At 42.6% G+C, this 17,677-nt stretch overlaps 2 protein-coding genes across 5 annotated transcripts in view; one reads left to right on the plus strand and one right to left on the minus strand.

Annotated features, from left to right (window-relative positions):
- Positions 1-344, minus strand: part of Srsf7 (serine/arginine-rich splicing factor 7) — a 6,477-nt gene extending 6,133 nt beyond the window's left edge. For 3 of the 4 annotated variants that reach the window (XR_001235300.1, XR_001235301.1, XM_005390891.2), the window contains exon 1: positions 206-343. Coding sequence is in view for 2 of the 4 variants with exons in the window: in XM_005390891.2 (XP_005390948.1) it covers positions 206-233 (28 nt within the window). In the remaining 2 variants the exon portion in view is untranslated. Of the gene's footprint in view, positions 1-205 lie in introns of all 4 variants that reach the window. The other variant, XM_005390889.2, reaches the window with a different exon arrangement.
- A 212-nt stretch (positions 345-556) lies between these two features.
- Positions 557-14,561, plus strand: LOC102011051 (tetratricopeptide repeat protein 39B-like). The gene is made up of 2 exons (XM_005390888.1): positions 557-816; positions 12,354-14,561. The coding sequence occupies exon 2, from the start codon at positions 12,535-12,537 to the stop codon at positions 14,350-14,352; it is 1,818 nt and encodes a 605-aa protein (XP_005390945.1). The 5' UTR covers positions 557-816; positions 12,354-12,534; the 3' UTR covers positions 14,353-14,561.
- Positions 14,562-17,677: the final 3,116 nt, after the last annotated feature.

Below are 17,677 nucleotides of genomic sequence, written 5' to 3' on the forward strand. Positions count from 1 at the left end.
CTGCGGGCCTTGCAGCCCGCATCTCCCCTGGCTTCCCTACTGCCACGGCCGCCCCCGCCGCCCCCGCCGCCCCAGCTCCGAAGGCGTGCGCCCAGGCCGCCATTACGCACGCGGATAACCGTCTCCAACCGCCGCGCCGGCCCTCCGGCCTCACAGCGGCCACCGCCCTCGCGGCGCCGGCCCTCCCCGGGCCCTGGACACTCACCTCCGCCGTACCGCCCGTAACGCGACATGTTGACCGGCCCGTGTGCTCTAGTCGTTCGTTTGCGGAGCTCCGGGTTCCAGTGGCTGAGAAACTACCGCCCGCCCTCCCCCGCCAACGGTCCCAGCGGCACTACGAGGAAGAGCCCGGCTTCGTGCTTATATACGCAGCGCGCGCCTCTTTGCGCATGCGTCATCTCAACGTTTTTGCGCGGCACAAAGGAGCTGGGCGGAAACAAACGCGAAGCGGCGCGGAGGGAATTTAACAGTTCCGGGCGCCGGGCGCCGGGCGGAGGGATACGTTACCATGGGAACGCCACGGGCTCGCTTATAAACCCATGGCTTGCCCCGCGACATCCTGCCCCCCCCACCCTTCCCCTCACCCTTTTTGTGAACCCTTGTGGTGTTCGTTCCATCCCCCCCTACCTTTTCGCCCCTACCCTTTTTCAGTTTTCCCTAATTTTGGAACCCTCAGCTCTGGCGGTCTCGGTACAGGTGCATTAGACCCGCTTATGAAAGGCTGTGCAATTTAACTGCTGATGTTGCGGCTGCCGCCGCTTTTCTGTTGGCGAACCTGGCTTGATCTACTACTCTGATCTGTGGGGCTGTTCAGAGGTAATCGGGAGCGTGAGCAGGATTCAGACTCCCCGAGCCCGCCATTCGGAACGATGATCTTTGCACCTTAGGCCTCATAAAGGGGTGGCGCCCCCGGACTCTGAGTAAAAGCCTCCCCTCGCCCCGCCCACCCTCCAGCCTCTTCTGGAGTCACCGATTTGTTACCCATAAGGTTGGTCTGAGTTGTTGGAATCTGAGGGACAAAGGAAGAGAGTTGCGGGGGCTTTTTTTGCTGGTTCCTGGAAATGAAATTATTTGTATCTGAAGCGCAAAGTACTGATTTTCCCTTCTAGTGCTTTCTGCTTTGTATTATAGTAACATCACACCCACTAAGGCTCAGGTCCTGAGGACTGGGATCTTCTGGTCATCTTTGAATGTCTCCCCTTACTGGAGGTAGCACCCTTACTGCTCAGCAACTCAATATATATCAAATAAATGAAAATCGTTTTTTAAAAGTTGCTTACAATTGCCAGGCATGGTGGCACAGGCCTGTAATCCCAGCACTCGGGAGGCTGAGGCAGGAGGATCTTTGCGAGTTCAAGACCAGCCTTGAGCTCAAGGCCAGCCTGAACTGCATAGTGAGACCCTGTCTCAAAAAGACAAAAGAAAAAAAGGAGACAGGCACTTGATAAGCTAATTGTGTATTATCCCTTTTAAAGCAGGACCAGTTCTCAGCTGGGCTTCGCTAACTCATGAAAAAAATGATAGTATTGTACACTATTTCCATATGTTACTATTCCGTATGCTCCTTCCCAAGAACATACAACCAATCTGTTCACTAAAAGTCAACCCAAATCAGGGAACTTATATTATGCAGAATACTTTTATTCCTGCTGATTCTCTTTAAAGTCAGCTTTGTCACTGTAATTTTTCTAAAAGTTTATGTTAAGCTCGTGTTCCCAAATTCAGTTTGAATGAGATAACTATTTAATTCAGTTGTATAAACACTCTGGTATTTCCTAATATGAAATATTGAGTAATTCTGAACACGTTGTAGTTATTAAATCTTGGCAATGTTATTAGTTTTAAAAAGGGAGAGTGATTAACACTCTTTTTACATCAATTTTCAAAATTTATCTGCATTTCCTAGCTTCAGTATTTTGGGAGAGGCATTAAAGAAGTTCACTTTTTAATCCTACTGCCCTCACCATTTTAGTTTCACTTTTAAGTTGTCACCATTTTAGCTTAGATATGAAAGCCTTAGAACAAGAAAAGTAATTCTTTTGCACAAGTATCTATTTTTAATACAGAGAAATTATGATCAGCTATTGTAATATGCACTTTTGTATGTATACATTTATATAATATGCTGTGTATGTACTGTAAGTTGATCCAAGCAGCCATGTTTGACCACAGCTTGCTTGCTTTTTGACGTGATCATCTGATCCCTCCAGCATACAGTGAGGAAATTTTGGGAAGGAAAAGTTACAGAGGCATGTTTATAAATCTTTCATACTATATAAAAGACTAACTTCTCACCAGCCAGGTGCTGGATTACAATCAAGACTGAAGTAGGAGAGATGGAGAGAGCAAAGAACTCCAAATCTTTGACCACCTTTAGGGAGTGAAACTAGCTGGGGGTGGTGGTGCAGGCCTGTAATCCCAGCATCTGGGAGGCTGAGGCAGGAGGATTACCATAAACTCAAGGCTGACCTGGGCTACACAGTGAGTTGAAGACCAGCCTGAGCTACATAGCAAGACCTTGTCTCAAAGAAGCAAACAAACAACAAAACAAGCAAATAGAAAGTAAAACTAGGAAGAGGAAAAACATGATGTAGGAGTGCCCCACTGATCAAAATACTACTTAAGTGGGCAGTATAGTACTGTAAAATAATCTGGGGAATTGTGACATTTTTCTGACAAATGTCTTCATTTTATTAAAAAGTATAAAACTAAGCCAGGTGTGCTGGGCAAGATGTAATCCCAGCACTCGGAGGCTGAAACAAGAGGATCACTGCTAATTTGAGACTAGTTCAATGCCAGCCTGAAGTATACAGCGGACCCTGTCTCAAAATGCCAAAAAAAAAGAGAAAGAAAAACAGAATTTAACATGCATAGACTTGCTTGGGGTGCTGGTAACATACAAAGTGGATTCCTCAGACACCTAATTTATTAACTGGCTCTAGGATGTGGCACTGGGACAAAGCTCAGTGAGACAGAACCTGCCCGGTGTACACTAGGCCCTGGGTTTGACCCCAACAGCAGGAAAAAGAGAGAGAGAGAGAAATACTGTTTAAGACCATTGTTTTCCCTTTGATTCTCCACCCACTGTTCCTTACTCAGGACTGAACCCAAGGCCTTTGAGGTACAGCTCCACCCCTTTTAATTTTGAGGCAGAATCTCACTAAATTGCCCGGCCTGGACTCCAACTTGTGATCTTCCTGACTCAGCCTCTGGAGTAGCAGGGATTATAGACACATGCCACTACACCTGGTTCATATTTTTTTTTATTAAAAAAGTTTGATCCCTGCCCCACCAATATTTTTTTTTGTCTTTTTTTTTTTTTTTTTTTTTTTTTTTGAGACAAGGTCTCACTGTGCAGTTCAGGCTGACCTCAAACTCACAAAGATCCTCCTGCCTCAGCCTCCCAAGTGCTGGGATTACAGGGGTGCACCACCATGCCCAGCTCCCATCAATAATTTGTAGTCCTTTTCAATCCAATCTATTTAGTTTACCAAATCCAAGCATGTAGAATCTCAAGTAATGAACAAAGCATGGGGTTATTCTATTAAAAACAAATAAGCAAAAACAGAAAAAAGTTTATGAAGAAGAAAAAGCATCTATGTTCACTAATCAGGAAAAGCAAGCCACTCTGTTCTCTCTTGCAGTGGTTGGCTCTCACCCTACAAAGTGTACTTTTTTTTTGTCTTCTTGAGACAGGGTCTCGCTATGCAGTTTAGACTGGCCTTGAGCTCACTTTGTAGCCCAGGCTGGTCTCAAACTCACAAAGATCCTCCTGCCTCAGCCTCCCACGTGCTGGGATTACAGGCGTGCACTACCACACCTGGCTTTTTTTTTTTTTTTTTTTAATACACAGGGTCCTACTATGCAGTTCAGGCTGGCCTTAAACTCACTATGTAGCCCAGGCTGGTCTCAAACTTGAAGTGATCCTCCTTGCCTCAGCCTACTGAGAGCTGAGATTACAGGTGTGTGCCACCATGCTCAGCCCCCTACCACACAAGTGTAGTATACATGTGTCTTGCTTATATTTTTATTATTTTTCTATTATGATCTGCATTACTCATTTTTTTTTTTTTTTTTGGTACCTGGAATTGACCTCAGGACATTGCTTGGCAGGCGGGTGCTTGTGCCACTGAGCTATATCCCCAGCCCTTGATCTGCATTACTCATAATAAGAAAAATTAAATGTAATCTTACTTTGAGAAAGACTATACATTTTTTGTTTAAGACAGTCTTGCTATATAGTGCAGGCTGGCTTTGAACTCATTTTGTAGACCAAGCTAGCCTTAAACTTGCAGTAATCCCCCTGTCTCAGCTTCCCAAGTGCTGGGATTATAGGTGTGTGCCACCATGCTAGGCCCTTATTTTGAAAAAGGAATACAGATATTTTAATTGGAAGTAGTAGTAGATGAATTGAGATAGTTAATACAGTAGAGGGAGAATCCAGCATCAGTAATACTCCCTAACTCTTAACTTTGTTGGCCCTCAGAAGTGAGATTACATGGAAGATAGGGAGGAGCTTTCATTTTTTAACTCTATAACATTCTTATTAATTTTTAATGTTGATTATTCATTTAATTATTAAGTTTTTGGTTTATGCCTTTTAAACAAATATATTACTTTTGTAATATTTTTTTTTTCTTTTTGAGACAGGGTCTCACTATGCAGCTCAGGCTGTCCTTGAGCTCAGTTTGTAGCCCAGGCTGGTCTCGAACTCACAACGATCCTCCTGCCTTAGCCTCCCTAGTGCTGGGACTACAGGTGTGTGCCACCACACCGGCCATGGCTGGTTTTTTGTTTTGTTTTGCTTTGTTTTTTGTTGCTGTCTTGGTGGTTGTTTTTTTTGGATTTTGAGACAGGGTCTAACTATGTGATCCAAGCTGGCCTTGAATTTATTATGTTCCTCAAACTCACAAGTACTGAGATTACAGGCATGCACAGCCATGCCTGGCTGATTTTTTTTTTTTTTTTTTTAAGTGTCTTGTTATGTAACCCAGGCTGGCTCCAAGCTCTTGGTGATCTTCCTGTCTCAGCCTGTGGAGTTCTGGGATTACAGGCATGTGCCACTATGCCCAGTTTCAGATTAAATATTTGTAACTAGCATATAGTTTTGATGTATTACTGAATATTTTGGCCAGCATGACAACCTTTTCTATGGAAAAATAGTCCCCAGCCATTTGTGTCTTGAAATATTTGCAAAGGACAGAGACAGGCTGGTGTAGAAAGTACTTACTCACAATGAATGTTCCAGGAGGGTTTTGTTAAAAACACTTTCCCTTGCCACTGCCTACTTGTAGAAGAATCTGGTTGTGTTGTTGTTTTAAGGTGCTGGGCCTTGAACCCAGGCCTTACAGTGAGCTATATCCCCATCCCTTTTTATTTTTTATCTCAAAGCAAAGTCTCCATCAATTGCTAAATTGCATAGGCAAGGCTGGAATTTGTAATCCTCTTAGAGTGCTGGGATTGCAGGCAGGTGCCACCATCCTTGGCTTTTATTTTTTCACTCATTTATTCATTTATTGGTGTGGGTTTTTTGGTTTTTTTGAGAAAGGGTCTCACTATGTGACTGAAGCTGGACTTGAACTTACTTTGTGGCCTAGGCTGGCCTCGAACTTGAAGGGACCCTCCTGCCTCAGCCTCCTGAGTGCTGAGATTACAGGTTTATGCCACCATGCCCTGCAATTTATTGGGTTTTTGAGACGGGATCTCACTATGTTGCTCAGACTGGCCATGAACTCAGGAATCTTCTGCCTCAGCCTGCTAGAATGCTGCAATTATAGGTGTGTGCCACCATGCCCAGCTTGGGCCATTTTTTTAAAAATTCTGTAATTTATTGATACTTTGATGAATTAATTTTATTTTTAAGCTTTTTTTTTTTGAGACAGGGTCTTGCTATATAGGTTAGACTGTCCTCAGAGTCACTGTGTAGCCCAGGCCTGCCTTGAATTGGTGGCAATTCTCTTTCCTTAGCCTCTTGTGTGCTGGGATTACCTAGCTTTATAACCTTCTAATAAATATTAATTTAGTTTAATGACTAAGCCAGTCATTGTACTTGTTAACGAAGCCAGATGGAAAAGACACATTCAGAAGACATTTATAAATATGTATATTCAGGCCAGGTGTGGTGGCAGCACTTGGGAGGCTGAGGCAGGAGGATCACCATCAGTTCAAGGTCAGCCTGAGGTACATACCCTCTTTCCCTGAAAATAAGACCTAGCCAGAAAACACTCAGCCTTGAAAACTAGAAATCAAAAATGCCAGCCCCAATCAGCCGGTCCTTCCTGCCTTCAGAGGAGCTACCAAGGAAGAGAACAGTGACAGCAGGAAAGGCGGGGATAGGCTGATTGGGGCTGGCATTTTGGATCTCTAGTTTTCAAGGCTGATTATTTTCCAGCTAGGTCTTATTTTGGGGGAGTTCAAGGCCAGCCTGGGCTATATAGTGAGGCCTTGTCTCAAAAAACCAAAGCGAAAAACAAATGTACACATTCAGTCCTCTGTATCTCTGGGTTCCACATCTGTGAATTCCATCAACCACAGATGGAAAATACTTTTTTAAAAAAGTGTGTGTGTGCTAAGCATGTACCGACTTTCTTTTCTTGTAATGATCCTCTAAAGAGTAGAGTGTAACAGCCATTTGCATAGCATTTATAACGTATTGGTTATTATACGTAATCTGGGGATGACTTAAAGCATACAGGAGGATATGCACAGGTTATGTCCCGTTTTGTAGAAGGGATTTGAGCAGCGACAGATTTCCACATCTGTAGGCTAGGGTGGAGGGTCTTGGAATCGATCTCTTGGATGCAAGGGACAACTGCACAGTGCGTGCTGTGTCACAGAAGCACGGGACAGCACGGGACACCTAAGACAGGCGCTTCTCTTCGTCTAATAGAAAAAGAACGGGGGTCACACATCTTGTAAATCTTTGTTCAGGGTTGGGAGTGCGGCTCCCTGGCAGAGTGCTTGTCTAGCACGTGAGGGGCCCTCGGTTTGATCCCAATGCCCAGAAAAAAAATCTCTGCTCAGATGTCATCTTACAAGAATTTTTTTTTTTGGTACCAGGAATCAAACTCACAAGCTTGCACTTGCCGGGCAGGCGCTGTGCCGCGGAGCCGTATCCCTAGCCCTTAGATGCCGTCTTATCGGAACACCTTCCTCGACGCTCCTGCGTAAAATAGCGAGTCTCCATATCACACCCCTCCCTGGAGTGCCTGGTTGCCTGAACTGATTTTAATCTTCCGAGCATACAGCAAAAGCTGAGCTCTTGCTTACTCACTAACCTATTGTCTCTGTCTCCCTACCAGGTGTCTCTCCCCTTCCATAGAAGCAGTTTGTCATTTTATTCATTACTCAGCATATAGAAGGAGCTCAATAAAATATGAATTGAAGGCAGGACAGAAAAGAAGCCTCTTCTATGTTGATGGAAGAGGTTTTCCTCGCCTTATGCAAGTTTATTTCTTCCTTCACCTGTGCATGCCCTTCTGTCTTATTATTATTTATTTAGTATTGACTGATGTGCTGGGGTTGAACTCAGGCCCTCCCGCTTGGTATGCACATGCTGTACCACTGAGCTACCCGCCCGCCCCCGTGTCTTTCATATTCAGCCTTTCCTTTCTATACCTGCAGCCTCTCCCTCTCAAGCTCACTGGTGCTCCCTAGGCGCCCAATCTTCCTGGCTCAGTAGGAGCCTCCTCTGCTCCACTGTCCCACTAGACTGATATTTCCAGATGAAGAAAACCTGGGAGAGCAGACAGAGGCGGGCAGACTTTTCAGACACAGAACATGTTACAAGTAAAAGAGCAACAGGAGTTCTGCCTGTGTTACTAAAAGCTTTGGGACTTCCGCACAGGCAGCCTGCACCCTAAAGCTCAAATAAAACAGTTCTCTCTAAGCACCTTCTGAATGCCAGGCTGTGAATGTGTGTGCAGGATTCGGGCACAGAGCGATAAAATCATTCACCGTATATATCAGATGCTGTTCTGACTGCGTTACACACATACTCCTTCCCCTAACGTTCCAAACCACTGTCTGGCAGAGGTTCTATCCTTCTCTGTTCCAGACAAGGAAACAAGACACACAGTAAGGTCAAGCAAGTGGCAAAATTAGGATTCAAACCTAACTAGTCTAACTTCACGGTCCTGGCTTTTCCCCGCGCTGCTACCTTAGCGATGAGCCCTGCTGGGAAGCACACCTAGGCTGAGGGAAAGGACAGAGAAGAGTCTTGTTCAGCAAAGGAGAGCCGATAGACCTTGGTCACTGGTGGGGAGGAGGGGAGAGGAAAGGGATTCTAGCATGAGTGATGGATGGTTCCACCACCCATCCAGACAGAGAGCACAGGAGGAGGCAGAGGACGTGATTTTTAAGGTCAGTAGCTAACAACCTTTTTCCTCCCCCAAGTTCAGAGTCGATGGGATAGAATGTAAGAGTCAGGTGGAAGGGGACCAAAATGTGACCTTTAAATTTTTGTTATTAGTCCATATTTGTAATACGTAATGAATGCATTTGTTGGGAAGTTGGTACATGTACATCCACACCTTAATCTTTTTTACGTCCCCTTCCCCTCCTTCCCTCCATCTCTAGATCTTTTCTCCTTTCACAAAAGGTTTATCTTCCTGTTTTCTCTTTATCTTTTATTTTGCTCTGTATTTATACTTTGGATTTCTCATATAGGAAAAACTATGTGATATTTAAGCTTCTGTGTCTGATTTACTTCATTAAGCCTTGTGGTCCCAAGTTGCATCCACTTTCCTACAAATGATCCAATTGTATCCTTCTTTACGGCTGAGTAGTATTCCATGGTGTATGGATATACCACATTTTCTCTGTTCATTTATCTGTTGATGGACATACAGGCCAGTTCCAACCAAGATTTACCCATTATGAGTTGTGCTGCTATAAACACGGGTATGGATATATTACTGTAATACAATGTATTTAATTCTTTCAGAAAGATAATGGAGAAGACGACTAGCTTGGTTGAATGGAATTTCTAATTTTAGTTTTTTGAGGAATCTCCATATTGATTTTCTTATGGTTGTACTAGTCTACAGTCCTACCAGCAATGCAAAAATGTCCTTTTTCCCTCACAGCCTTGCCAGCATTTGTTGTTTTTTTGAGTTCTTGATGTTAAAGCTCTCTTTCTAGGGTTAGGGAATCTCAGTTTTGCTTTAATTTGCATTTCTCACATGGCCAAAGATGTTGAACATTTTTTTCCTGTAATTTTCAGCCACTTACTCTTCCGAGAAGTATGTCTATTCATTTCAATTGCCTGCTTTTTGATTGGGTCTTTTATTGGGGGGGGGGGTTATAGGTTCTAGAATATTAGTCCTCTATCCAAGGAGTAGCTGGTAAAATTTTTTTCCTGTTCTATAGTTTGTCTCTTCACTATATTGATTGTTCTTTTGCTGTGCAGAGGCTTTTTAACTTCATATAATTCCATTTGTTGATTCTTTTTGCTATTTCTTGTCCAACTGGGGTTCTTTTGCATGTGGATAACCAATTTTCCCAGAACCGTTCATTGAAGAGGCCCCCTTTTCTGAAGCATATATGCTTTTGGTTCCTTTGTCAAAGATCAGGTGTCTGAGTATGCCTGGATTTCTTTCTGCATCCTTTAATATGATCTTTTTGGGGTTGGGGATGTGGCTCAGTGGTAGTGTTCTTTTTTTGTTTTTGTTTTTGTTTTTTGTTTTTTTAATCCGGTACCGGGAATTGAACTCATGACCTTGCTCTTGCCTGGCAGGCGCTGTGCCACTGAGCTAAATCCCCAGCCCCAGTGGTAGAGTTCTTGCCACATAGGCACAAGGCCCTGGGTTCAATTCCCAGCTCCACCAAAGGAAAGCCCCCCCGCCAAAAAAAACCTTTTTGATTATGCTTAGAGTAACCATGGTTACATGTTTGCTGCCAAATGAACTCAGTAATGTTTCAGCCCTTAATAAGATTTATTCAGCAGGTTCCAAGCACAGCTGTAGATGAGAAAACAAACTCTTCTGGGTTTTGATGTTAAAATTCGAACAGGCCAACTAAAAAAAAAAAAGAGGAATCCAGAAGGTGTAATGGATGCTTCTGCTGACTCTTAGATGCAAGTCAGACCACATGCCAGAAGTTCATCAAGCAGAAAATTCCCACATGGGAACTTTCAGAATAGGGAATAAATAGTGTCTCTTTTAGCATCTCTGAATATTTATATTATATTATTGTATTATATATACAAACATTAATCCTTGAAGTAGGGAAAAAGTCGAATCCAATCCCAAATTTATTTTTTAAAAATGTGCTGTTTGAGATGAGCAATAATGTGGCAGAAAGATGGGTTCAAACTTGCTTTCAAGAAACTCTTAGAGGGGATGCGGCTGTGTGTAGCTCAGTGATAAGGCTGAGAGGCCCTAGGTTCAGTTCCCAGTACCAAAACCAAAAACAAACCAGATGTGGCAGTGCATGCCTGTAATCCCAGCACTTGGGAGGCTGAGGCAGGAGGATCATTGTCTGAGGCCAGCCTGGGCCACAAAGTGAGCTCAAGACCAGCCTGAACTACATAGCAAGACCCTGTCTCAAAAAGACAAAAAAAAAAAAAAAAAAAAAAGTAAACCAAAACCAAAAACAGAAACTATAAACAACACAAAAAACTAGAAAAAAACCTAGACACTACTTAGCAAACATTCATGCCATTTTTAATCTTGAGAGTGTTCTAGAATTGAGATATAATGCTGAATAAAACACAAGTCATGTCTTAAAGCTCCAAAGTTAGAGGTAAAGGCAGATGTGTGAATAATTATGTGGTAAAAAAAAACAAAACACTAATAAAAATATACACAGAATGTCTTTTTACCCATGAGAGTAATTATGCTCATAGACAGGTGAGATTTCAAAAGAAAAGTTTGAACTGTCTCAAAGAGAGAATAGAAATTCAATGAAATATAATTGGAAAGTGTTTTGGTTTGGGCCAAAGTACTTTTTTTTCTTGTGTGCTGGAACCCTAGGCAAAAACTATGGTCTGTCCCCGGCCCTAACTACTGCTAGTGATGCTTCAGGATTAATTTCCCTCCTAATGAATGCACGCCTCTTCTGCCTCAGAGCTGAGTCAGCTAAATGTGTAATGAACTCTTCTTGTCAAAGAACAATGATTATATTTGTTAATACTCTGAATGGATCGACCCCTAAGGTGTAAAAATGAGCCTTTATCTCAAATAATATCACTGAGGCAGTTCTCCGCATCATTTTCCCCTCAAATATAACATATTCTTTTCTGTTTTTTTCTTTTTCCTTCTGTACAAAAATATGCATTTTCTGCTTTTTTCTTTTTCTTCCCCTTTGATTAGCTTCCATGATTTAGCTCTCCCTCTTGTCGTTTTGCTTATCAAAATATACATTTTTTTTTTTTTTTGGTACCAGGAGTTGAACTCAGGACCTTGCGCTTGCCAGGCAGGCGCTGTGCTGCTGAGCTAAATCCCTGGCCCCTGTGTTTTTGTTTTTGAGAGTAGGACCTCACTATATAGTTCAGGCTGACCTTGAACTTACCATGTGGCCCATGCTGGCCTCAAACTTGAAGTGATCCCTCCTGAGTGCTGGGACTACGGGGTGTGCACCGCTATGCCTGACCTCAAAATATACAATTTAAGTACAATCTAAAGTATACTTGCTATTTATTTATTTATTTTTTTGGTTTTTTGAGACGGGGTCTTACTATGACGTTCAATCTGGCTTTGAACTCGATATGTAGCCAAGGCTGGCCTCAAACTGGAATAAGTTTTCTGCCTGCCTCAGCCTCTCAACAGCTGGGATTACAGGCGTGCACCACCACAACTAGCTGAAATTCTTTTCTCTAACTGCAACAATGCTAGGAAATCTTCCTAGTGTATAGCTCTGTCCATATCTAAAATCCTGTACAACTGACCATAACATTTAATTTCAGTAAGACCTATATATTTATATATTTGTATATACTATATATATAGGAAGTACTAAGTGATGGTACTAAGAATAGTGTGGGAGTGATTTTTTGATTTGGACAATTTACCCCTCCTTTCCCTCAACTACAGAACTACGTAAATACATCATCCTGCACCCTGAGATCTTTATCCCCAAGGCCTTCGTTTTGAGAGATTTTATAGCTATCCCATACAGTTCTACAACAAATTACGCACAAAAAAATGATTTGATGAAATTGATGTACGGAAGGGATGGTTACAGATGAACTCTTCTTTACAAAGGATTTGTTTTGTAATAGAAGAGCGTGTTTTAGAAGAGCGTGTTTTGTTTTAGAAGAGCGTGTTTCCTTCAGTATATTCCAAATAATCTGAACTTTTCAGAAATGCCTCTTCTGGGTAAATAAAATTGTCCTTCTCCCCTTTGTCCAACAGATGCAAATACCCTAATGTAGTATCTCACAGCCAGTTGTTTGCTTACCTCCGTTTGGCTAGCGACACTTCAGCCTGGGCTTTGTGTGAAAGGAGAGAGCCTGGTCGGGAGAGCAGAGCCATCCTCCCTGCAACGACATCGCTCTCCTTCTGGTACCGCCATCTCTTAAGTGGGGAAGCGAACATGCCTCTTGCTCTAGCAAAAAGCGGAAAGGATCAAGAAGACAAATTAAATATGTCATTTACTCTCAGTGAAAGAGAACTTAACAGCGAGGTCCCTGTAAGAAAACCACTCCCTAACAGAGACATTGTTCAGGATGACAAGTTTGAAGATGCCTACGAAATTATCCCCGTGGCAACCACAATGAACCTAGTCTCTTCCTTGGAAGAGTGTACAACTGCATTGTACTTGTTTCTGAATAACAAGTTCTCAGATGCCATCAACCTCATTCACCCGTGGTCTAAAAACAGTATATACCACGCCCTAATGTACAGTATGCTTATGGTTGTCAAGGCCATCCTGACTTTTGAGCCGCAAGATATACGGATTGGGATGGCTGCCGCGAAGGAAGCTTTGAAAACCTGTAACAACTTCCGAAAAAAGCCAAGGATAATGTCCTTATCTCACATAGTGAGCAGACAGGGAATAAACGTCGTTACGGAAGAAGAGCTGCACGCCGAGGTCTGCTACGCGGAGTGTTTGATCTTAAAAGCTGCCATAACGTTCATACAGGATGACAGTTTGCTTGGTTTTCTTAAAAGTGGGATAAATATTGGGTTAAGTTACCAAATATACAAAGACTGTCAACAGGTAGTGACGTACATGTCTAAGAACCAAAGCAAATCCCACAGGCACCTGGTGGGAGGAATCAAATTTGGACTTGGAGTATTCAACTTGATGCTGTCACTTGTTCCACCAAAGACACTTAAGCTTCTCAATATTGTTGGGTATTCTGGTGACAGAGAGGCAGGCTTGGCTTTGCTTCATGAGAGCACGTCTGAACCCCATATCAATAATATTTTAAGTGTTTTGACGCTACTCTTTTATCACAATTACATTTACGTGGCTTTCGGTGTTGAAAATGTTTCCAATTCCACTACAGATAATCTCCTCCTCACTTACCTCAAGAAGTTTCCAAACTGTGTTGTGCTTAATTTTTTCCAAGCGCGCCTCAGTATGTTGAGAGGAAATTTTGAAAAGGCACTGCTAACATTACAGTACTGTATTTATATTCAGAATGAGTGGAAGCAGGTCCATCACCTCTGTTACTGGGAACTCATGTGGTGCCACATCTTCCTGCAGAACTGGAGGCAGGCTTACCACTGCGCCCACCTGTTGTACCTGCACAGCAGGTGGTCCAAGGCCACCTATGTGTACGGCAAAGCTGTAATACTGGCTTTGCTTCCTTCTGATTTTGTGAAGTCAGTGAAAGAGGACATTAACTCTCTCTTCTTAAACGTGGATAGCCTGAGAATCAAAATTTTAGGCACACCCGTGCCAGTAGAACAGTTCATTGCCGAGAAAGGTCAGCGCTACGCTACTACTACAGGCTGGTTTACAGCCCAGCCCCTGCTGGAATTCATTTACGCCTGGAGCGGATTCCGAATCATGAGCAAGAGGCTAGAGCTTATTTCAAGCTGGCTCTCAATCATCGACAGAGGGAAAAACCTTCTGCAAGCGAAACTAGACGAGGAGTATGGCACAGACGACCTAACTTTATTATATCTGCTGAAAGGCCTGTGCCTGAAGTACTTGGGCAAATATGTGAAGGCGGAGCACTACTTCAACCGTGTTATTCAGAAGGAGAAATCGTTAAAATACGACCACTACTTGGTACCGTACACCTACTACGAACTGGGAATTCTGTACTACCTGAGAGGAGATTATGCCAATGCAGCGAAAAACCTAGACCACATAAAGAACTACAAAGACTACCCCATGGAAGCCCGGTTACACTTCCGGGCTCATATAGCCCTGGAGCAAATAGCCAAAGAAAAGTGATGCAAACGCAAAGTGTGCTTGTGTTTAATATGAGTGGAATAGCTACAATCAGAAAGATAATAAGCAGGTAGAAAAATCATTTCTTTGTGGAAAAAAAAATTCACAAGGCGCTGTTAAACATCTGATCAGTAGCAAGTAAGAAAGGAACTGGCCATTTCATCCCCCTTCCCTTTTCCTTGCCTATAAAACACATGGCTTAGACTGGTAAATGGAGTGATGTGTGTTTTTTTAAAGAGAAAAGACAAATCGTGTACATTCCAAAACATTTTCTTTTATAAGCTGTGAGTTTATTAATGTTTTCAAAACCTCAATTAAAAAAACCTGGGCATAGTGGCACACACCTGTAATCCCAGTACTTGGGAGGCTGAGGCAGGAAGATCACTGGTAGTTTGAGGCCAGCCTGGGCTGCATAGTGAGTTCAAGGCTGGCGCAAACTACACAGCTAGACCCTGTGTTAAAAACAAATAAACAAAAACAAAACAAGGCAAACCCTCTATTGGTAACTTTTAATATCTAGACAGCTAGACCCTGTTTTAAAAACAAATAAACAAAAACAAAACAAGGCAAACCCTCTATTGGTAATTTTTAATATTCCATTAGATAATGTATACAATTCATGAATAAAAGGAAAAATAGCCGGGCGTGGTGGCTCACGCCTGTAATCCCAGCACTTGGGAAGCTGAGGCAGGAGGATCGCTGCAAGTTTGAGGCCAGCCTGGGATACAAAGTGAGCTCAAGGCCAGCCTAACCCACATAGTGAGACCCTGTCTCAAAAAAGAAATAAATAAATAAAAGGAAAAATAGCTACACTAAGGATCATAGTGCCCTATAAATATTTTTCTTATGTTAGGAAAATGACTTCAAGGTCATGGTATACTGACTAGTTTTCCCAAATACACATTTTTTTTTTTTTTTTTTTTTTTTTGGAGACAGGGTCTCACTATGTAGCCCAGGCTGGCCTGAAACTCTCAGTAGGATCCTCCCAAGAATCTCAAGCGGTGGGATTACAGGTGTGCGCCACCATGCCCAGCTGCATTCATTTTTACTGACATATCAGAGATGATTTTTTTCTCTAGCATATCAGGAATATTTTCTTAACCTTTTTTCATGAGGGAACTTAAATTTGGGTTTATAATTTGTCCCAGGAGAGAAGGAAAGATCACCCCCCCATACACACACACACACACACACACACACACACACACACACGCACACACCCCTTTTAAAAGTTGGATCTAGTGGCACATGCTTGTAATCCCAGCACTCTGGAAGACTGAGGCAGGAGGCCTAGAAATTTAGTGATTTAGTGAGACCCGGTCTCAAAATGAAATGAATAAATAAGCAGAACTGAGGGTGTAGCTCAGGCCCTGGGTTCCATTCCCAGCACCACCACCACCACTGCAAATCCTCTGAAGATGGCTGTGGGAGGCCACAAAAGGCTAGATGGGGAGGGAGACAGGGCTAGACTGTTGGAGGAAGCATCTAATTACCAAATAACTTCCTTCCACGGTCCTCCCTAAGGGGTAATTGCTATTAAGACTGGCTCTTCAACACTTGCACCTATGCACTGTTGTCAGGCTAATCTGAGAATAAATGCTGCTCTATGAATAGCTTACTATTTCAACTGCCTGGAGGATAAAAATCAGTTCCCAGTACCTGGACCAATAAGTCTGGCTGACTATACCCCTGCCTCCTTTGTTTCTTTGTTTGTTTGTTTGAAATAGGGATCTTGCTATGGAGTCCAGGCTGGTTTTAACTCTCTGTGTAACCCAAGCTGGCCTTGAATTTGTGATCCTTCTGCCTTAGCCTTCTCCAAGTGCTGGTATTACAGCACCTTCAACGTCCTGCTTTCTTTTTTTTTTGTCTTGTTTTGTTTTTTGGCTTTTCTCCAGTACCGGGAACCAAACTCACGACCTTGAGCTTGCCAGGCAGGCGCTTTGCCGCTGAGCTAAATCCCCAGCCCCGTCCTACTTTCTTTTAGTCATCTTTTGAAAGAAGTTGCTGGGAAAGTTTGGCTTGCTAAAATACGTTAGCAGACCCATTATCTAAATGCTTTTGGTGGTGGGAGTAGTGGTGCACGCCTGTAACGCCAGCACTCTGGAGGCTGAGGCAGGAGAATTGCTGCGAGTTTAGGGCAGCCTAGGATATACACAGTGAGTTCAAGGCCAGCCTGAACTGCATAGTGAGACCCTGTCTCAAGCAAACACACACACACAAAATTAACTAAATGCTTTTGGTGTCTGTACAAACTATTTGGAGCACAATATGGAGCCAATAGTTCAGATTTAGTAGTAATGCTTTTACTAAACTTTCTTCAAAGTTAAACAATTTTAAGTGAAAAATTGTGTCTGATTATTCCCTACTATTTAATTAGCATGGTATCATGGGTAAGAGGGCAGGTTCTTGGCCTGATTTTTATTCTAGCTCGGTTATTAACTAGCTGTACGGCTATGGGCTTCTCTGCCTCAGTTTCCTTAGCTGTAAGACAGGGATAATAAGAGTCCCAATCTCATGGTTTTCATGTGTGAAGATAGAGCCAATAAACATTTATCATTATCACAATTACTACCAATATTAATAACTTGTTCTTTTTTTTTTTTTTTTTTTTGGTTTTTTTCCAATACCAGGAATTGAACTCACGACCTTGCGCTTGCCAGGCAGGCGCTGTGCCGCTAAGCTAAATCCCCAGCCCCTTATAACTTGTTCTTCAGGGCTGAGAATTTTCTTGGAAGAAGTAGAGGTTCCTTTGTTTTCTGCTTTTCCAATCTAAAATTTGACCTGTTAATTTGCCTTTTCTTTTCTCAGTTTATCTTGGTCACTAGTAAGTAACTCTGTACCCAAATTACAGTTTGCATTTTGTAAAAATATTCCTGCTTCTTCCAAAGAATCATAAAGTATTGAGTAAACAAATATATATTGAATGCTTATTATAGGGAGGAAGTGAATATAACACTGAGGATGTAAGATAAACAATCACCTTTGGGCTTTGTTAAGAAGGTAAGTTATTCCTATCACCATGTTTTGAAATTCTGTATCATTTTTATTGCTCTATGCTTTTTTTTGGCGGGGGGTGGGTGGAGGGACAGAGTCTCGCTATGGAGCTCAGACTGGCCTTGAGCTCACTTTGTTGCAGAGGCTGGTCTCAAACTCACAATGATCCTCCTGCCTCAGCCTCCCAAGTGCTGGGATTACAGGCTATGCTGTTTTGTTTATGTATTTGTTTTTGTTATTTTGGTTTTTTTTTTTAAATGAAAACCAAAATTTATATGTATATATAAGGAGAGCTGGAAAAGGTGTACTGCTGATGTCTGTGGTTTTTCAACAG

Source organism: Chinchilla lanigera, unplaced genomic scaffold, assembly GCF_000276665.1.
Source record: "Chinchilla lanigera isolate Chin_1 unplaced genomic scaffold, ChiLan1.0 scaffold00040, whole genome shotgun sequence".
NCBI lineage: Eukaryota > Metazoa > Chordata > Mammalia > Rodentia > Chinchillidae > Chinchilla > Chinchilla lanigera.